At 41.3% G+C, this 21,895-nt stretch overlaps 1 protein-coding gene across 2 annotated transcripts in view; it reads left to right on the forward strand.

Annotated features, from left to right (window-relative positions):
• Positions 1 to 17,754, forward strand: part of LOC118826974 — a 33,007-nt gene extending 15,253 nt beyond the window's left edge. Inside the window, exons 1-7 of one of the 2 annotated variants that reach the window (XM_036598111.1) lie at positions 8,860 to 9,260; positions 10,892 to 10,927; positions 13,372 to 13,436; positions 15,169 to 15,468; positions 15,576 to 15,866; positions 16,776 to 17,024; positions 17,126 to 17,752. In XM_036598111.1, coding sequence (XP_036454004.1) covers positions 9,196 to 9,260; positions 10,892 to 10,927; positions 13,372 to 13,436; positions 15,169 to 15,468; positions 15,576 to 15,866; positions 16,776 to 17,024; positions 17,126 to 17,232 — 1,113 coding nt within the window. In that variant the 5' untranslated portion in view covers positions 8,860 to 9,195 and the 3' untranslated portion in view covers positions 17,233 to 17,752. Of the gene's footprint in view, positions 1 to 8,859; positions 9,261 to 10,891; positions 10,928 to 13,371; positions 13,437 to 15,168; positions 15,469 to 15,575; positions 15,867 to 16,775; positions 17,025 to 17,125 lie in introns of those variants that run through there. The other variant, XM_036598112.1, reaches the window with a different exon arrangement.
• Positions 17,755 to 21,895: the final 4,141 nt, after the last annotated feature.

Consider the following 21,895-nt stretch of genomic DNA (forward strand, 5'->3'; position numbering starts at 1 on the left):
ACCATCCAGTGGTCAGATCTGTACAGTGGATGGACCCTCACTACAGTGTAAACCTGAATATACACAGAGAGCATCACTTACATGGAGCATCCACTTACAGTGGAGTTTACGTTATTATGGACAGCAGGAATAAAGAGGTCATTCACACCTACACAGTGACCGTCCAAGGTATGATTTTAGTGTTTTTCTTTCTCCAAAGTGCTTTTAGTGTTTTAACAGCATTCGCCATGTTTTACCAGGCACTGTTTCTGTACTGATGTGCTGGTGGTGAACTGAACTGAATTAAGCTGGCAGTTTACTTAAAACAATGATACAATTAAACTAAACTACCATCAGACATGTGGAGATCTCAGAACTAAGGAGCTGTGATTAGGACCAATCACAGTCAGGGGGAGGTCTCAGCACAAAAGAGGTGGTGATTAGGACCAATCACAGTCAGGGGGAGGTCTCAGAATAATGGAGGTGGTGATTAGGACCAATCACAGTCAGGGGGAGGTCTCAGAACAAACGAGGTGGTGATTAGGACCAATCACAGTCATGGGGAGGTCTCAGAACAAACAAGGTGGCGATTATGACCAATCACAGTCAAGGGGAGGTCTCAGAACAAACGAGGCAGCCATTATGACCAATCACAGTCATACAGCTAGAAATAAAGGCCTGTGTTGATCAGTTAGAGAAGAGAAGATTCAGAAGTAGACACAGTATAACTGCAACACAACACAGCTCTGCTCAGCCCAGAACATGCTCAGTTCTGGCTAACTAAAGCTAACTGGCTAATTGAAGGATCAGCTCTGGATCAGCATCTGGAACTTTTTCACAAATGTCACAAGGATTAGAATCTCCAGAAGCTCAAACTGGGCAACAAACATCTGAGTTACATGTGCAGAACTTAGTTTCAGGTGCTGAATGATTCCCTCGCGTAGATCTGCCTTGCCAAGAGCAGCTCAGACTGAGTTGTGTGCAGCTCCTGCGTGAGGAGAAACTCTCTGTTCTCCTTTCGCTTTTCCAAAGTGAAAAGCATCCAGCACAATATCACAGTTCATATCACCGTTTGCTCTTTCCATGAGAAGCAAAGAGATCTTTTTAAAAAGTATCCTGCCTGTTCTTTTTCGTCCTATCAGTGAGCTCCCACTCCACCAGTCAGTGACCCCTCTAACGTATAAACAGGTGGAATGTGTTTATCTGGCCGTTCAGATGGAGAATTGAAATTTGATACGTCATCATTTTTAAATACCGCCGTGTACCGTATCACTGTTGTACCACCCAACACTAAAAAACATATTTCTCTACAAAAATCTTGTAAATAAGCTTCATATTAGTTCTATCAGTCTGATCTTTCATGTAGAACCTGAAGACTTTCCTAAAGAGTGTTGATCACATTTATCTCCTCTGTTTATCTGGTACTTTAGATGTACAGCAGAGCTCGATATGGAAGGATGGCTATCAGAAAGGAAACAGTGATGGGTATCAGAAGGGAAGTGAAGATGGATATCGTAACGGATTGGGAATCGGAGCAGTGGTTTTTGGGATCATAGCTCTGGCTCTTGGTGTGATTCTGGGAATGTTTGTTGTGCCACAGGTGCGTCCTCTGATGGGCAGATGTGTCCAGAGCTTCAGAAGAGAAGATCCCTCAGACAGAAGAAGAGGCGATCCCTCAGGTGGGATTTAGGTTAAGGAAAGGGAAAGTGGTCAGAGCACCTTAGCTTGAGCTCTGAAGACTAAATCGCTTCTACAGGTTTTTTCTTCCAGAAAATCAAAAGTTTTTACCCTTCTGGAAAAAACTTGACAGAAAAGAAGCTTGATGTGATGCTCAGCCACAGGGACCGTGTCGGATTTTAAACATTTCTAAAATTTGAAAATAGATCTAATTTCACTGTTATAGATCCTAATGTTGACGAGCTTTTTAATACTTGCTACATTTGTTAAAGTGCTGCACACATTGATGCTGCAAATCAGCTTGCAATGCAAAACCTTACATGCCAGATTCTATATAACAGGGGTGTCCAGTCTGAACCACAGTGTGGCTGCAGATTTTCATTCCAAACAAGCAGGCGCTCACCTGATTACACTAGTTCAATCAATTGGTCAGTCCTCAAAAATCTGATCATGTGAGCCCCTTTTTGTTGGAATGAAAACCTGCTACCACTCAGACCCTGCGTGAATAAGATTGGACACCCCTGCTTTGTAAAGTAAGATATTCAGAGGTTATATAGAGGTTTGTTTGTGTGTTTTACTTTATATTGACATTTCTGTAGTAATTTTCTATTATGTAAGACTTAAAGTTGTTGTTTTTTGCAGACATGTATACAGTTTACCTGTCTATTCTAAGCAGCTCTTCAACAGAGGCCTTTTTCATCTGAACTGTAGGTGCTGTAGTGAAAGGAAATTCAGCTTGTAGAAGGTCAGAGAGAGGAAGGAGCAAGATTGTTGAGAGCTTTGTGAGTGAGGAGAAGGATCTTAAACTGAATACGACCTGCAAAGAGAATCTTTTCTGTACAAAGCGATTCTACAAGCACATTTTATTAAAGTATAATTTTATTAAAGCACAGTTTATTAATCATCTTATGTCTGTATGTCAGAGCAGAGCCTCCTGACCTGCAAGCAGGGGTGTAAAGAGTACTGAAAATCCCTACTCAAGTACGAGTACTGTTACTGCAGTGGTAATTTACTCAAGTACAAGTGTTAGTAAATAAAATGACTCAACTAAGAGTAAATAAGTAGTTTGTTGAAAAAGTACTTAAGTATTGAGTTACTTAGTTCTGAGAGCTGAGACTGATCACAGTTCACTCTGCTACTGAATATTTACACACCTTTCTGTGAGCTGAGTCAGGAACAAGGTTTACATTAAACCGCATGCATTTGGTTAGATGATTATATAAGACGTCCTAGTTTATCTGTTACCAATAGAGTATTTTAGAATCCCATCAGCTCCCTGGACTCATTAACAGGTGTGACCCTCTACAGACAGTGAACACATTCACAGCCTTCACACTGTGTATTTTAACTGATATCAGTTCAGAACATTTACACCATTAAAATCAGCAGCAACACCAGCAAATTACCCAGCTTTGATTTTACTGTAGTATATTTCACTAATCATGCTGATCAGTTCATACAGAACCAGACATTATTACTGCATTAGACAGTTAAACAGCTACACAGACCCTCACAGTAAGGACAAACACCAAGGCAGAGAGAGAGAGAGGAAGGGAGGGGACAGAAAGAGAGAGAGAGAGGGAGAGACAGAGAGAGGGAGAGAGAGAGAGAGAGACAGAGAGAGGGAGAGAGGAAGGAAGGAAGAGGGGGAGCGAGAGAGAGGAGGGAGAGACAGAAAGAGAGAGGGGAAGGAGAGAGAGAGGGTGGGGAGGGATCAGATCAGGCCAGTCAATGACAGCGCAACAGAATCACTGTGCAGAGTTTATGAAGAGCCTGTATTAGACTAGATTTCTATCTGAGCCATTCACGACTGTTTATATCCAAACAGCAGCTAAACTAGGCTGTATAAACGGTAACCTGTAGTCTGTGGGCGACACCTGTTAACTAAAGTGTCTGACAGACACTGTAATAAAATATACGCAGCAGATTTCCAGTGTAATAAACAGAATCACTATAAAAGAAAGAATAAACACATAAATAAGGTACCTGTCTAGCTCAGATCAGCTAGCTCGGCTAATGCTGCCCGAAAGAAAATGACGCCATTGTCTTTAGTTCATGTTAAATAAACACAGATGACCGTTTGGACGCGGCCTGTTCCTCCTGTGAGCTGGTTCAGCTCTCCTCTGTCCTTCTTCACTAAACTGGACATCTCTGTAGTGTTTTTCCTGTCGGAGCTGCAGTTTTTTGATTGGTGAATCTTTTAAATTATAACCGCACTTCGTTATTACTGTTTTCTGAGCTGATGTGCTCATAATTAATTTTTACTCTGTAACGTTATTAAAAATTAAAGTAGTGAAGTAAAAATATTTAATTAAAAATTAACTCAAGTAGAAGTACTGTGATTTAATTCTACTCCAAAAAGTACCGTTACAGTCAAAACTGTACTCAATTACAGTAAGGAGAGTAAATGTAATTCGTTACTTGCAGGCAGAGGTGTAAGTGCATAATTTTGGCAGCCATGTCTTTCTCAGCCATGGTTTCCTGTTTTCCCACACGACTCTACTCAACTCTACTCTGCACTTTGCTCTCTGATATCCTGTTTATTTCAGTGCTGGCCAACCGCCAGCCATGTCTGCTTCTGAGAGTATTAAAATGCCTTTCTTTTCTGAAAATAAACGAGTGTGTGTGTTTCTCTTGTTCTAGCGCACCCCCGGAACTCTGACTGAGCACATCCGGACAGAGGGAGGTTAAGGTGGGATCGGAGAAGGAAAGGAAGGAAACCATTTGTAACATGTAGTGCCAAAGCTACTTTCTAACAAAAGCAGGTTGCTTGTCTTCGCCTGTTCCTGACTGATAACGATGCACTAACTTTGGTTCGTGCCTTCATTATGTCCCGTATTGATTACTGTAACTCCCTCTTTGTTGGTCTCCCTGTAAAGTCTATACAAAAGCTACAGTACATTCAGAACTGTGAAGCTACAGTTCTCACCCATACTAAGCGTTCAGCTCACATCACCCCCAACCTCTCTCAGGTACACTGCTACCGGTCCTGTCCCGTATAAAATTTTACTACTCACTTTCAAAGCCCTGCAGAACCTCACTCTCCTCTGCCTCAGAAGACTGCTGACCTCTTACACTCCCTCTCGCTCCCTCAGGTCTTCTTAATAACTTCCTTGCTGTGCCAGCACCAGACTTTCCACTTGGGGAGGGAGGTCCTTCAGTGTCACAGCCCCCAAACTCTGGAACTCTCTTTCTCAATCCCTCTGTGACTGCTCTTCTCTCTCTGCCTTCAAATCGGACTTAAAGACTTTTCCATGAGCATTTTTCTTCCTCCTTCACTCTTTTTCCTTTTGTTTAATCTGTGGAGACGCATTAGCTTTCTGGTTACTGTGATCTAGAACGCTCAGACAGACTGTCAATGTTACAAATCTCCCAGTACGCTTGATCAAAATAGCCAGAATCACTACTGAATTCAGAGATGATGTGAAAATCAATAACATTAACAAGTTCCCCAATTTTAAATAGGAGATTATCTTTCACAGTTTTACCAGTCAAAACATGAGACTTTCTAGAGTTTTACATGAAAGGCTGTCTTTATTTTTCATTCGCCACAGATTCATTTTATTTATTTGCCTTTATATAGTCTACTTTATTGACATTTTATCTGCTGTAAACTGGTGTAGAGTCAGGTATATTCAGTGATGCATGAGTTAATCTTGAAACCAGTGTATATAGTTACTTAATTTCCTATTGCTTTTCTAAGTAGTTACTCAATCCAGGCCCATTGTTTCTACTGTGTAGTTGAAAATGTAAGTGTAGTTACATCTCAATGAGACACACAGAATACGGTATGAAGCTAAAACAGTGGACAACCTTTATTAACAACCAGCTCATTCATTCAAGAGAATTAATGTCAAGACTTCTTAGTCCATTGACAACATAGTCAACAAATGCTTTGGTGCAAAACACACACAATACAGTCATGTGTGTCATAAACAAGGCTTACAAGGCCACAGAACAAATGTCTACTGCACAAATATGTTGTAATGGGCCCTTAGAAAGCAGTTTAAGCTGTGACTTAGTGAAAAAGCCAGACCCTTGTGCTGTAAGTAAGGTATCACCCCACTATTAACCAGAAGACAAAAGAAAAATAAAGACAAAGACAAACAAACAGCAAATATAAATCCACTACCAACAATCAATGAGTGAATAAACAAAAATAAACTCACTCCAAATTGAGACACTCCAACTGAAAATAGGGGGAATAGAAGCCGAGCTACATAGACAGGACTCAATATAAACAGCCTTAAACTTTAGTGTGTACCTACGGAGCCCCGCTGGTGACTTCCTGTAGAAATAAAAATAATGTGTGGCCACGCCTTATTAACACATGGGAACGAGATCCTAATGTGTGGCCACGACTTAGTAAGGCATGGGAATGAGATGATTAAGTCATGGCCATGACTTAGTAAGGCGTGGGAATGAGATCACGGCTTACAAAGTCATGGCCACACATTATGATCTCGTTCCCATGACTTAATCATTTCATTCCCACGCCTAATTAAGTGGTGGCCATGCATTATTTTTATTTATACAGGATGTCATCAGCAGGGCTCCATATGTACCTTTTCTAGAGCACCAACTGGCCAGGGCACCCCCATTCTCACTGACACACTTTACTCTCACTCACACACTTTACTCCACAGCACTCAGATACTCACATGCTCTGTAAAACATGAACACACATGAATCTCAATCAATCTTAACCAAATGTTAACCATAAAATGTCTCAAATAGTCACTAAGTGCTTTTACCTGTAGGGAAGCTTCCACAAACAGACCCCACTGGACCTCAGAGCACCATGTTCACTCTGTACATTGTGCAGATGCCAGACACGCACAGCTCCTGCTGTGGCCCGGAGTTACAGCGTCCTTGCTACCATCTTATGGAGCCCATAAGGGCCAAGTATATGTATATGTGTACAGGCTTATATGTACACACTTATATGTACATGCTTAGGTCTCTTTGGCAGGATGGAGTTCATGCAAACACTGACTGACCATCACACATGAAAGCATCAGTGAACTGATAGAACATGTTTCTCCTGACTTTGTGGGTAAATACATGAACACAGTATAGAAATATGAGCACATATGCAGTTCTGACTGGCATTGTGTCTTTTATACAAACACTGTTTCCACCTAAACTTTACTTGTTCACAAAAAGTGATTTCATAGCCTCTTGGTTCCTAATTGGAACTGTTTGCCTTCAGTGTTTTGTGCTTATGATCATTTTAGGTCTCTGGTCTGCAGAATTTCACCTTCTCACAACATCTGGATTACACATTACTGTTTGGCTTCTGCTTAGCGATTTCATCACTTAATCCATTTTTCATCCATAACGCGGTGGTTTTCAGTAGTTCCCTAATGGTGTTCTGGGTTGATATCATCTCCCCTTTAGGGATCCGGTCTGCAGCAACCCCCTTCTCCCTAAGGGGCCGTGGTTTATAAAAACACTAAAAAGTTAATGACACTGCGTTCTCTTGCAAAGGTTCTGCATTATGATGCAACCGATGCATTCGCCTGGAACAGCTGTGCTTTGCTTAAGCTCAGAGACGGAGCAGCTCAGAGACGGAGCAGCTCAGAGACGGAGCAGCTCAGAGACGGAGCAGCTCAGAGACAGAGCAGTTCATTGACCTTTATGTTGATCTTGGATTGAAATATAAAGTCATAGAGTCGCTTCTCAGAATCAAACCTGATTCTGCTGGTAGTGACTCAAACTGAGACTGAGGTCGAGTTTCCTCACAGTAAAAGCTACATTTACAGACTCTGCAGAGAACAATAGCTGAATAAACTCAGCTCAGAGGGGCCAAACTGGGAGAACAGCTTTTAACATTAAATATGCTGAAAACAAAGCTCTAATGTAGGCACTGTCGCTGGGCACCTCTGGTCCTATGTTTGCTTGCTGCGGTTGAGCATATATTTTGCGAGGGAACGCAATGTTACTAACCTTTTTTAACCACGGCCCCTCAGGAGCTCCGGACCATCTCTATGGCTGAGCCGAAATGAGACGGTCCTGCGGCGGATTTCCTGTTTGTGTCACAGCACCGCTGTTCCCACCTTTACCGCTGTTCCCACCTTTACCTCTGTTCCCACCTTTACCTCTGTTCCCACCTTTACCGCTGTTCCCACCTTTACCTCTGTTCCCACCTTTACCTCTGTTCCCACCTTTACCGCTGCGTCACCAAACACCGCTCTTATTTTGAAGTTCTGAGCCAGAAACTTTGAGTTTAGTCGTTTATTATGTCATTCATTAGAGCAGGATTAGCTGCTGGACCACTGCTGGAGGACTGCTGGACCACTGCTGGCCCACTGCTGGGCCACTGCTGGAGGACTGCTGGACCACTGCTGGACCACTGCTGGCCCACTGCTGGAAGACTGCTGGACCACTGCTGGCCCACTGCTGGCCCACTGCTGGCCCACTGCTGGAGGATTGCTGGACCACTGCTGGCCCACTGCTGGGCCACTGCTGGACCACTGCTGGCCCACTGCTGGCCCACTGCTGGACCACTGCTGGCCAAGCAGGCGGTCCACTGGTGTTTTGCTCAGCGTTTCCGGGTGGCCCACCGGTGATTAAGTAGACTGTTAGACAAAATCCCACTCATCATCGCTCATTTTCCATTTACAGTCCAGGTTACTGATTTTCCTTCCTTCCTTTCTTTAGTTAAATTAGTTTAGTCAATAATTTTAATCCAGCTCAGCAACATTTTCTAAAAAATCATTTCATATCAGGCCTAGTTATTATTTTCTCTCAGATGTTTGTAATATTTTGCTAAGTTTATTTTCCAAAATAAAAGTCTTTGTGCATAAAATCTGTTTGGGGAGATTAAACTAGTTCAGTCAGTGGGTCTGGACCTTATCAAGCCAGCGGGCCGATATCTGAGCTGTCAGGGTTTATTTAACTTATATTTAAAGTGTCTCCTCAGCCGCCCTTCGCTTCTCTGTTGATGCCTCCATGTTCTCGAATCCTCGCCGGCACGCAGTGAACCTCGGGATATGTAGGCTGGTGAAGGATCCACCCATTGGATCCTTCGTTGCCATGGAAAAGAAGGACACATTTCTTGGCCGCATATGAAGGAGGTTTCGAAATGGGACAGCCTTGCGCCGCTGTGACACAAAATTCTCATGGAAAGGTCTTTAAGTCCGATTTGAAGGCACAGAGAGAAGAGCAGTCACAGAGGGATTGAGAAAGAGAGTTCCAGAGTTTGGGGGCTGTGACACTGAAGGACCTCCCTTCTCAAGTGGAAAGTCTGGTGCTGAGACAGCAAGTAAGTTATTCTAAGAAGATCAGAGAGGGCGAGAGGGAGAGCGAGAGGGAGAGCGCTAGAACAAGACACGCATGCGCTTCGGTGTTCAGAGACACTTTATTTTCAGAAAAGAAGGGCATTTTTACACTCTCAGAAGCAGTCATGGCTGGCGGTTGGGCAGCACATAGAGAAACAGGATGTCAGAGAACAAAGTGCACATGCAGCCTACGAAGTACGAAGCCCCTGAATTGGGACACACTGTTTAAACCACGTCACCGCGACCCCGGAAAGACATGAAGACCGGAAGACTGATCTTGTTTCGGGAATCCTGTGTGTTTGAGGAGCTGATGGACACACCGTGAGTACTCAAACTGTGTTTTACACCTTTAGACTGGTGAATGACCAGAACGAGCTGGACCGCAGAGCTGCAGTACCGTCCTTTCAGCTCCAGCCTGATCAGTAACGGTTCACACCTGAGACGGACTGAGATACCAAAACTACGCTTTGGTACTGAAAAGAACTAAAATATCTCCATAAATACAAATAATATATCTTAGAAATGTAAAAATAATAATAATAATAATAATAATGTAGATATCGTTATTTAAGTAGCACCTTTCTTACAGGGTATTAAAATAGAGTAACTTTCAGAATAAATACGAAGCAAGAAAAAGCAGTACGAGCTCTGGGTCACTGTTATGGGTCATTGTACAGGTTAACCTCAGTTAAACAGGATAAACTCCAAAAACGTATGTTTTAAAATCAGAAAAAAGATAATCTGGAAAAAAATCTAAAAATCTGTTTTAAGATATTAAGTGAAGGTTGTCCAATCCTGGTCCTGGAGATCCACCACCCTGGCTCTGATATTCAGAAGCTGCTGAAGGTACTGAAGATCTTTCTTACCTGGATCAGGTGTCTTAGATTAGGGGTGGAGCTAAACTCTGCAGGGTCGTAGATCTCCAGATCCAGGATTGAGCTTCCCTGCTTCATTTAATGGCTCACAGCTGCTCAGGAAGTGAATTCCAGGGCTTTGGGCTTCAGTAACTGAATGCAGACTTCCAGCAAATTGCTACCAGAGGACCTAAGTGCCTCAGTACGAACAGATCTGACCATCATTTCATTACGGTAGAGCGGCGCCAGACCAGGAAGACGTTTAAAACCAGTAAAGAGTTTAGAAATGAACTCTAAAAGACGCTGGTAACCAGTGGACTGACTGGAGTGCTGGTGTAATGTGGTCCCTCTGTCTCTTGGAACCGTTCCATTCCAAGTTCAGTGCTGCTGCTCTGCAGTTGGATGCTGCTTCAGTGAGCTGCTTCAGTGAGTTGCTGACAAAAGTATGCAAACCTCTGCTATCAGGAACTGCTGTGACCCCCCTTGAGCAGCAATGACATCCACCAAATGGTTCCTATAACTGCTGACCCTAATTATCACCTATGCCAAACGGGTATTTCTAGAGGTTCAAATACTTTTGTCAACAAAGACATTGAATGTTGGATGACTTTATTCAATAAATGGATAAAAATCAGTAATTCACTGCTGTTGGAAAAAAAAACCTTGTATCTCCATTTTTGTCGTTTTTCAGTTTTAACATTGTTTGTTGTCTTTTATATTGTATGTAAATTTAATGAATAATGGACAAAAGGAAACAGCTCAAAATGACTGGGTAAAAAGTCTGGTTCCATTGACTTGCATTAAAAGTAAAGGAGGTTTTTCCTTCTCCTGTAAAGTTCTCATTTTGGAGATATTAGATTTCCTTCCAACAGCAGTGAATCTTTTGTGTTTTTGTTTAATTGGGTTCTCTGTCTATTGTTATGAGTTAAATATATATATCTGATCATATATTAGGAGAAATTCACAAAATGATAAAGGGTTCACAAACTTTCAAGCACACTGTACAGTAATGCTTTATACCTGGTGTTTTAAGTGCCCCTTTAATGATTTTTTCACTGATTTTATATTCTTTCTCCTCCTGATATAATGCTCTCCTAGGTGGCAGATCGGACAACTTCCTGGAAAAACTCTGAGGTATGTATCCGGATACAGCAGGTCAAAAACAGTGATGTGGTCAATCTGATGAGAGTAAAAACTCAAGCAGCACCTGTTAAAACAGAAATTACCCCAGAATCCCATGTGCATTTAGTCCAGTCTGAGTAAAGCTGAGCCTTTCAACTAAGTCTAACAAGTTCAAATTTCTGCCCTTCTAGAGTTTTAGACACCTGAGAAAATATTTTTATAATATTTTTATATCTGGGCACTAAGTGTTTATTTTCCCAGAAAACATGACTATTAGAATAAATACAAATAACACTAATGGAATAAATAGTGATTTTATGTACTACCACAATTCAAATCTCTTAGACCCATATTTTATTCACAATAGAACATAGAACATATATCAGATGCTGAAAGTGAGATTTTACAATTTCATGAAAAATATTAACTCATTCAGAACTTCATGGCAGCAACACATCTCAAAAAAGCTGGGACAGGGCCACGTCTACCGTTGTGTACCATCTGCTCTTCTTTTAACAGTCTGTAAACGTCTGGGAAGAGAGGAGACCGAATGCTGGAGTTTTGGGAGAGGAATGTTGTCCTGTTCTTGTCTGATGTAGGACTCTAGCTGCTCAGTTCTGGGTCTTCTTTGCTGGATTTTTCGTTTCATGATGCACTGAATGTTTTCTATTCGTGAAGGTCTGGACTGCAGGCAGGTCAGTTCAGCACCCAGACTCTTCTTCTGTGAAGCCATGCTGTTGTGATGGATGCAGTGTGTGGTTTGTTATTGTTTTGCTGAAATATGAAAGGCCTTCCCTGAAAGAGATGCTGTCTGAATGGGAGCATATGTTGTTCTGAAACCTCTATATACTGGTCAGTATTGATAGAGCCTTTCCAGATGTGTAAGCTGCCCACGCCATAGGCACTAATGCAGCCCCAAACCATCAGAGATGCAAGCTTTTGAGCTGTGCCCTGATAACAAGCTGGATGGCCCCTCTCCTCTTGAGTCCGCAGGACACGGTGTCCATGGTCTCCAAAAAAAAATTAAAAATTTTGATCCATCTGATCACAGAACAGTTTTCCATTTTGCCTCAGTCCATTTTAAATGAGCTTTGGCCCAGAGAACATGGCATTGTTTCTAGATCATGTTGATATATAGCTTCTTCTTTGTATGATACAGCTTTAACCTGCGTTTGTGGATTGCACTGCGAACTGTATTCACAGACATTGATTTCTAGAAGTGATCCTGACCCCATTTCCAGTACAGTTTCAGTGATTTCCAGTACAGAATAAGGCCTGTTTTTATTTCAGGGCCCGAAGATCATGAGCATCCAATACTGACCATCAGCCTTGTCCCTTGCGTACAGAGATTTCTCCAGATTCTCTGAATCTTCTGATGATGTTATGTACTGTAGATGGTGGAATATTTAAGTTCTTTTTCTGAAATTATTCCACAATTTTTAGTCACAGGTTTTCTCAGGTTGGTGAACCTCTTCCTATCTTTGCTTCTGAGAGACTCTGCCTCTCTAAAACACTCCTTTTATACTCAGTCATGTGAGTTAGTTGCAAGTTGCTCCTCCAGCTGTTTTTTATTAATACATCTTACTTTTCCAGCCTTTTGCTGCCCTGTCCAAACTTTTTTGAGATGTTTGAGAACATCAAGTTCTAAATGAGTTGATGTTTTTCATGAAATGGTAAAATGTCTCACTTTCAACATCTGATATGTGTTCTATACTCTGTTGTATATAAAGTATGGGTCTATGAGATTTGCAAATCATTGCATTCTGTTTTTATTTGCATTCATTTACATTTTACACAGCATTTTTTGGAATGGGTGTTGTATGTTAATGTATTTGTGCAGTGTCTCCATTTTGCTCATACAATTTCAACAATATGTTAACTGTTCTGGGAGCAGTGATAGGATGTTGGTTCTATGTTATGGAGATGTACCTGATGCTTTTATATCCAGATCTTTCACCCTTGTGCTGATTGGGCCATAATGTAGAGCATCTACTTCTAGACATTTTGTGCTTCTAGGCAGAAATCTATTACTGGTGATGTCCAGTTTTATGCTGCCTCCATAATACCAAACTGGACAATAGAACTTTTCTGTATAATAAAACATTGATTAATAAGCATGTCTAATAATGTGTGTTTAGTATTAAACTGGCTTTTAAGTGATGTTGCCATTCTGTGAAACTTAGAAACAAAGCTGGCAAAATTGGTGCAGGAATAAGGTGGAGAGTAAGTTCTGTTCTGGATGTGTCAGAGAGGCCTGGAGGGGTTTAACCAGCATGAAAGAGACTAAATATCCACTACAGTGTCATCCAGCAGAAATCCAGAGGACTTAACTATCTACTGTAGCAGATTTGATCAAATCAGCCAAAACGATGCACCTACATCATTAATGTGCCTGTGGAAGAATTCTCCTGAAGGCCAGTCTGGACCTGGTACTGATAGTGTGTGTGTGTCTGTAGGTCAGTCATGCAGTCCTGCAGTTCTGCTCTCTGTATCCTGATCCTGATCTCTACATCCACTACTGGTTAGTACTGCACTGTCACTCCTTTAAGACATTCTCAAAGATTTTACTCCTGTATTTTTTTACTTTTGGTTTGTGAACCAGACTTGTTGGATTCATGTTGGTCATTTTTAAACAATTTCATTCTGACAAAACTATAATAAGACACATGAAATGAAACACAGCTGTTTTAAGGAGTCTTTCAACTTATATATGATCTACTAGGTACAAACCGTTTATAAACAGTGTACTAACTGATTAGAAACCTTTTCTAGAGATGCACACTAGGGCCCCAATTTACTGAAGAATTTATTTATTAACATGGTCTAATAATATGCATTAAAATGTTTTTTTTTTATATAACATGATTTTTTTCATAGCACTTTTCATTTAAGCTCAAAATCTGAAGTGCTTTGCACAAGAAGTAAAACAAACACTGTGGTCTAAATGAAAATATGAGTGCAGCTCCAAACAGGAGAAAATGAGCCACAGTATGTTTAGGCACATGCTAGACTAAACAAATATGATCTTCATCTGGAATTAAAAACATCTATTACGCATGAATTCCTCATATTTTCTGGAATTTAGTGTCAAACTAGCTGTTAATACAGTGAAGAGAAAGAAATACTTCAAATGTACACAATATTTTTGTATTTGTTCTAAGAAACATGAAAAAAACAGTATAAACAACAACATGTTTAAAGAAATCAAGCTGATGCAAAAAAGTGTTCCAGCACCACAAATTAATGGCTTTAGTACTTTGTTCCAGATCTCTGGTTGGTAATTACAGCTTCAGAAAGTCAAGAGTGAGAAATAATTTTCTTTTTTCATCATTGTGGTTTGATTTTGGCCCCTTCAGCAAACTGTGCTACATTCTCCAAGGTTACTGAGGTTCTTCTGTTGGACCTGTGATTTTATCATCCTCCACCCTTTTTAGAAACAAGTGATGAGTTTTTCTGGCTGTATGTTTTTTTAAATGTCCATCTTCTCCCCAGATACAGTTTCTTGACTAATTAAATTAAGTTCTTCTCTAATATCTCCTGCTACATCACTCCATTTATCGCTCCATTCATCGCTCCATTTGTATTCCTTCGATGGTCTGTAATGCTCCAGTACCATTTGCAGACAAGCAGCTCCATATTATGGTGCTCCTATCTTTGTACTTCATGCTCCACCTTTCTTTCTCCAAAAATCACCGGTTGAATTATTTCTTAAGAGTTCTGTTTTTGTTTCATCTGATCATAAAAGTATTAAAAGTTCCTAAACATTGTTCCTGATTTGTCTAAAAAGCTCATATGAAAATTTTAGATGCACATCTCTGTGGTTCTCTTCCAGCAGAGGTGTTGTGTGTGGGGGGTGTAGACTTTCTGTAAAGGTCTGAATTTTAAACCTGTTTCTGAATATTACTGAACCAGCCAGTTAGCCTTTTAGCCACCTGCTGACCTCATCTAGTTACAGAGAACATGAAGTGTAAATGAAGCTAAACAGAGCCTGTTTAGTTTATTCAGTTTAGATCCACAGAGACAATCAACAGTTCTGTAAATGTACCAGTTTAGCATTCTGAAATGTAGTGCCTGGACCCCTGTTACCAACCAGTGATGTTCAACTGGTGATTCTTAATTTGGTTGAGTTTTATAGACATTAATTTCAGCAATTTTCCATTTTCAACAATTCATTTAGCTTCTGTTAACTTGAAGAATTAGGTATTTGATTTTATAATCAAACAGACTCTTTATGTTTCTTTTATATTTTTCAGTGTCTGTATCAGCTGATGCTCCAGTGAAGGTGAAGCTTCATGACTCTGCTACTCTGCCCTGCTATGAGAGATGCTCTGGTTTGGTCAGATGGACTGTGTTTCACAAACGCAGTGACACTCTGGCTGAGTGTGATCAGACTTCATGTAGATCAGTGAAGGAGGGATATCAGATGATCCGTGATCAGTACCTGAAGGGGAATCTCTCTCTCATCATCACTGAGGCTGATTTCACTAAGAGAGACTGGTACACGAGTGACTGTGATGGTAAAGACGTCTGTGATGTTCAGCTACAGATTGAGCGTAAGTGTCCATCTGTTTACTTCACTGATAGAACAGATTTACATTATTTGACATTACAGATCAGATCTGCACAGAATTAAGGATGTTTCTGATTGTTCCTCTCTCAGCCTTGAACACTACAGTTGAGATAATGGCCGGTGAATCTCTGATCCTAAGGGTGGACGTATCAGATGCAGTGGAGGTGATTTATAACAGCGCCAGTACACCTGGACCATCCAGTGGTCAGATCTGTACAGTGGATGGACCCTCACTACAGTGTAAACCTGAATACACACAGAGATCATCACTTACATCTGGTCTTGAGCTGAGAGCAGTGACTCCATCTGAGAGTGGAGTTTACATTATTATGGACAGCAGGAATAAAGAGGTCATTCACACCTACACAGTGACCGTCCAAGGTATGATTTTAGTGTTTTTCTTTCTCCAAAGTGCTTTTAGTGTTTTAACAGCATTCGCCATGTTTTACCAGGCACTGTTTCTGTACTGATGTGCTGGTGGTGAACTGAACTGAATTAAGCTGGCAGTTTACTTAAAACAATGATACAATTAAACTGAACTACCATCAGACATGTGGAGATCTCAGAACTAAGGAGCTGTGATCAGGACCAATCACAGTCAGGGGGAGGTCTCAGAATAATGGAGGTGGTTATTAGGACCAATCACAGTCAGGGGGAGGTCTCAGAACAGACAAGGAGATGATTAGGACCAATCACAGTCAGGGGGAGGTCTCAGCACAAAAGAGGTGGTGATTAGGACCAATCACAGTCAGGGGGAGGTCTCAGAACAAACAAGGTGGTGATTAGGACCGATCACAGTCAGGGGGAGATCTCAGCACAAAAGAGGTGGTGATTAGGACCAATCACAGTCAGGGGGGGGGTCTCAGCACAAAAGAGGTGGTGATTAGGGCCAATCACAGTCAGGGGGAGGTCTCAGAACAGATGAGGTGGTGATTAGGACCAATCACAGTCAGGGGGAGGTCTCAGAATAGTGGAGGTGGTGATTAGGACCAATCACAGTCAGGGGGAGGTCTCAGAATAATGGAGGTGGTGATTAGGACCAATCACAGTCAGGGGGAGGTCTCAGAATAGTGGAGGTGGTGATTAGGACCAATCACAGTCAGGGGGAGGTCTCAGAATAATGGAGGTGGTGGTCAGGACCAATCACAGTCAGGGGGAGGTCTCTACAAATCTTCTCTGTGTAAATAAGCTTCATATTAGTTCTATCAGTCTGATCTTTCATGTAGAACCTGAAGACTTTCCTAAAGAGTGTTGATCACATTTATCTCCTCTGTTTATCTGGTACTTTAGATGTACAGCAGAGCTCGATATGGAAGGACGGCTATCAGAAAGGAAACAGTGATGGGTATCAGAAGGGAAGTGAAGATGGATATCGTAACGGATTGGGAATCGGAGCAGTGGTTTTTGGGATCATAGCTCTGGCTCTTGGTGTGATTCTGGGAATGTTTGCTGGGCCGCGGGTGCGTCCTCTGATGGGCAGATGTGTCCAGAGGTTCAGAAGAGATGATTCCTCAGACAGAAGAAGAGATGATCCCTCAGGTGGGTTACAAGCTGAAGACGGGGAAAGTGGTGTTGCTCTGGCCAGAGCTGCCCAGCCAGAGCTCTGAAGAGTAAACAGACTCTATAATTTTCTTTTTCAGAGATTCAGCATTTTAACCCTTCTGGAAAAAACTTGAAGAAAAAGAAGCTTGATGTGATGATCAGCCACAGCGACCGTGTCAGATTTGTCCTGCAACAGTCTCAGTAACTCCTAAACCCCATGAGACAGCAGTACTTTAGTGCTCTAAAACAGCTGTCTGTAGAACGTCTCTTCAGTAGGTTTTAGTTTGGATCAGACTAACACGTTACAGGATTTCATCAGTAGTGTGTTCAGTATGATTCAGTGATTAATGGTAAGAATCAGGAGGGTGTGGTTCATCCTTCTAACAGTAATACAGTAATTTTATGATGGGAACTAGAGTTTTACATAAAACATAATTCCTTCTTCAAAGAAATGTCATTTTACCTGTAAGTATTTGATCACATGTCAAACATTTTTTTCTAAAGTTATTAATATTTTCATTTGTTTATATTGAATTTCTGACAAGAAGACTCTGCTCCACATACACTAAACGGTACAACATGTTCTAAACAATTCTTATTTATTTAAATACACTAAATAAATAAATTAAATGGCTGTGAAAACTGTAAAATTATTTTGCACCTAAAAGATTTAATTTCACTGCTACTGATCCTAATTTTAAGTTGGAGTTTTCGTGATGTAGTAATTTTCTGCAGTGTGAGATTTTGAGTTGTTGCTTTTTGTACTTGTGTTCACAGATCAGCTGTGTATTCTGTGCAGCTCTTTAACAGAGGCCTTTTTCTGAACTGTAGCTGCTGTAATGCTAAAGGTACTTTCAGACCAGAGCATGTTAACCTGTCTCTGAATGTAGCTCTGCTTTCAGAACACAAACCCTTTAAATACATAAACACTGGTTATTAACTAAACACTACTGTAATCAGCTGAAAGCACTGTTATTAAAGATGCTAATGAATTCAGCAAAGAGAAAAGAGTATAATGTGTATGTAGGTGAAACGCAGGGATGGGGGAGGAGCTAAGTAGCGCGCTAGTTTTTTGTATTTAGCTACAGATTTCAGTAGCTAGTAGCTGTAGCTGCTACAGTTTTATGAAATGTAGCTAAAAGCTGAAGCGCCTACAAATTTTTGTGTTGCTATAGTGATAATTTTCACTACAGTTTCGCTACAGGCTTCAGACAATCCGTGGAAAATGAACCACAGAACGTGGTCAGTAACTGGGCTGGTGGCGACTGTGCAATCCTGACTGAGCTGCGGACAGCTGGAGCAAGCGGGCACACGCTGACCCCACACGCTGGTCACCCCTAACTAGGCTTAGCTCAGGGGTCGCAACCGAAATGTTAAGAAGAGCCGTTTTGTCCTGTCAGCAAAAATCACACCACCTTGGGAGCCACAATGTTTACTGTCTGTTTACCATCTTGGCTGTCAGTGTATCTCAGTGTGTGCTGATGAATCAGTACAGACTAGAAACATGAACACAAACTCAGACTCACTCTGCTCTGCTGGAACCTTCAGCTCAGCTGTAGCCACTTTTCTCATCATCTCAGGAAACTTCTCCACGAGTTTCTTGTAAAATGTCTCTCAATGTTTGACTTTTTATGAGGTTGAAGTCGCTTCTCATTCGAATTGTCCCGTTCAACGAGAATTCGAACGAGAAGCAGGAGAAAGAGAAGCTGACTTAAATTTTGCGAGTTACTGCAGATTAAATGTATCAGCAAACCAGAGTGATTATGAATGTAAATCAGTCCATTCATCTCCAAAGTGTCTTCTCTCTCTTTGCCATCAGTGTTGCTGTGTCCAGCAGTCTGCGCGTCAGTCCTCAGCGTTAAAGGGTGAATTAGCAGTTCTACATTAACTCCAGCGTTTCAGACCATTTATTGTTAAACTGTGTTAAAACCTGTTTTACCTAGAAATCTAGTTCTGCTGTGGAGCTGCAGCAGCTCTGCAGCAGTGGAGAGATGATCCAGGCCTGATTCACCCCAAACAGAGTCAGAGTCACTGATGAGGATTTTGAGGCTAAAGTGTTGCTGAAGTTTAATAAAGACTCTGAATGTGAATGTCTGTACACACACCGGTCAGGCATAACATTCTGACCACCTCCTTGTTTCTGTGCTCATTGTCCATTTTATCAGCTCCACTTACTAAATAGGTGCACTTTGTAGTTCTACAGTTACAGACTGTAGTCCATCTGTTCCTCTGATACTTTGTTAGCCCCCTTTTACCCTGTTCTTCAGTGGTCTGTGTTTAGTCTTAATTTTTGTTGGATTTCATGCCTTTGGGTGTGTAAGTCTGATTGTTGGTTACACTTTCTGGTGATCTTTTTTGTATGTGTGCAGCTTCTCAATTGTAAGTTTCTTTCTAGTACAGGATTAAATGCAGTGTCTTGTTCACACTGTCAGTTGGGCTTGTTTGGTGTGTCTGGTGGAGATTCACAAACGACAGTCGTGCTCTTAAAGTAGCTGAAAAGTAGTGCACTACTTTTCAAAAAGTAGCTAAAACGTAGCCACAACTCTTTCTTGAAAAGTAGCTAAATTGTAGCTGCTACAAATTTTGGGAAAGTAGCTACAAAATAGATAACTAGTCATTTTTCAGTAGCTGTCCCAGCCCTGGTGAAACGCCTGTAAAAACTCAAGGAACAAAATCAAAAATTATCAAAAAAGAGGTGGTCTAAAAAAGAGCTGGTCTAAAAAAGAGGTGGTCTAAAAAAGAGGTGGTCTAAAAAAGAGAAGGTCTACCTCCATTATAACAGAATATTTGTGCCTTTTACACAATGTTCAAATGTTTTCTTTCGCCTCCTGATGCTGTAATAAACGAGCTAAAAAGAGAGCTAAAACTCAGCTTTATGAGGAGCTCGGCTCTTTAGCTTCATACACTACACCTGTAGGAGGAAACCTGGGTGTGATTTAGACTCTGAGCTCTGTTTAATGTAAACACAGTCACTAAAGTAGCTTTTTATCATTTGAGAAATACTGTTAAAGTTCAGCCTTTCTATCTTTTTTAGGAGAGATGATAAAGCTCTGCTGCTGTTTTTAAAGAATGGTACGATAACTATGTGTAAACAACATTGACTCAGTGATTCAGTTTAGATTCTCTTCCATTTAATGCACATCTGTGTAATTTCCTGTAATACACTGTTTTTACACTTGTGCTTACTGTCCTTTTAACTACTGATGAAATAAACGAATGGGTGCTCTGACTTCTGCACAGAACTGCTTGAATCTTTCCTACTTCATTAGCATTTCCTACTGTATTAGCATTTCCCATTTCACTAATCAGAAGCCATAAGAAGCAAGAAACTCAGTTCATTCATAAAGCCAAGTGAAGAGTTCTAGCTCTATTATAGAAGCTCAGTTGCAGTATTTTCTAGAGTTCACTCTGTAATAAAGAAAAACCTCCAATGAGTGTCAGTTCTGTGCCTTGTTGATGAGAGGTCAGTGAAGAATGGCCAGACTGGTTCGAGCTGACACAAAGGCTACTTTAACTCAGATAACCACTCTGTACAATTAATAGTGAGCAGAAAAGCAACTCAGGATGCACAAAACATCGAACCTTGTGGTGGATGGGCTACAGCAGCAGAAGACCATGTTGGGTTCCACTTCTCTCAGCCAAGAGCAGAAAGCTGAGGCTGTATTGGGCACAGGCTCACCAAAACTGGACAGTCGAAGACTGAAAACGTAGCCTGGTCTGATGAGTCTCGATTTCTGCTGAGGTACACAGATGGCAGGGTCAGAATTTGGCCCTACACCATGAATCCATGGACCCAACTTGCTGTGTGTGAGCAGTCCAGGCTGGTGGAGGTGATGTAATGGGGTGGGAAATGTTTTCTTGACACACTTTGGGCCCAATAATATTAATTAATCATCGTTTTAATGCCACAGCTCATTTGAGTATTGTTGCTGACCATGTTCATCCCTTCATGGCCACAATTTTACATCTTCTAATGGCTACTTCCAGCATTATAATGCACCATGTCACAAAGCAAATGTCTCAAACTGGTCTCATGAACATGATAATGAGTTTAGTGTTATTCAGTGGCGTTCCCACTCACCGGATCTGAATCCAATGGAACAGCTTTGGGAGGTGGTAGAACAGGAGATTCACAGCATGAACAATCTGCAGGAAATTCATAATGCAACCATGTCAACATGGAGCAGAAAATGTTTACAGCATCTTGTGTGATCCATACCATGAAGAATTGAAGCTGTTTTGAGGGCAAAGTGAGACCCTATGCAGTATCAGTGTAGTGTTGGAAATAAATTGTTGACTGTATATAACGAGACAGAGAGAGATTTGAATGTGTTTATGTGACTTGTTTGGAGCAGCCTTTGTCTTTCAGATACATTCAGTGTGGAGAAGGTGATTTTAGACCAGCAGATGGCGCCATTATTAAAGCTTAATATTATACAATATTAAGCTCAGGTACACCTACCCTGTATTTACTCTCATTGTCCACTTTATCAGCTCCACTGACCATATAGTTTCACTTTGTAGTTCTACAGTTACAGACTGTAGTCCATCTGTTTCTCTGCATACTTTGTTAGCCCCCTTTTACCCTGTTCTTCAGTGGTCAGGACCCCCATGGACCCTCACAGAGCAGGTACTATTTGGGTGGTGGATCATTCTCAGCACTGCAGTAACACTGACGTGGTGGTGTGTTAGTGTTGGTTGCGCTGGTGTGAGTGGATCAGACACAGCAGTGCTGCTAGAGTTTTACAAACACCTCAGTGTCACTGCTGGACTGAGAATAGTCCACCAAACAGTGACTTATGGTTCTCTCAGACAGCTGCCTTTAGTTTAAGAGACAGCCTTCATCTTATTCTACTCCTTTTTTTTTC

The sequence above is a fragment of the Colossoma macropomum genome, unplaced genomic scaffold (genome assembly GCF_904425465.1).
Source record: "Colossoma macropomum unplaced genomic scaffold, Colossoma_macropomum, whole genome shotgun sequence".
NCBI classification, from domain to species: domain Eukaryota; kingdom Metazoa; phylum Chordata; class Actinopteri; order Characiformes; family Serrasalmidae; genus Colossoma; species Colossoma macropomum.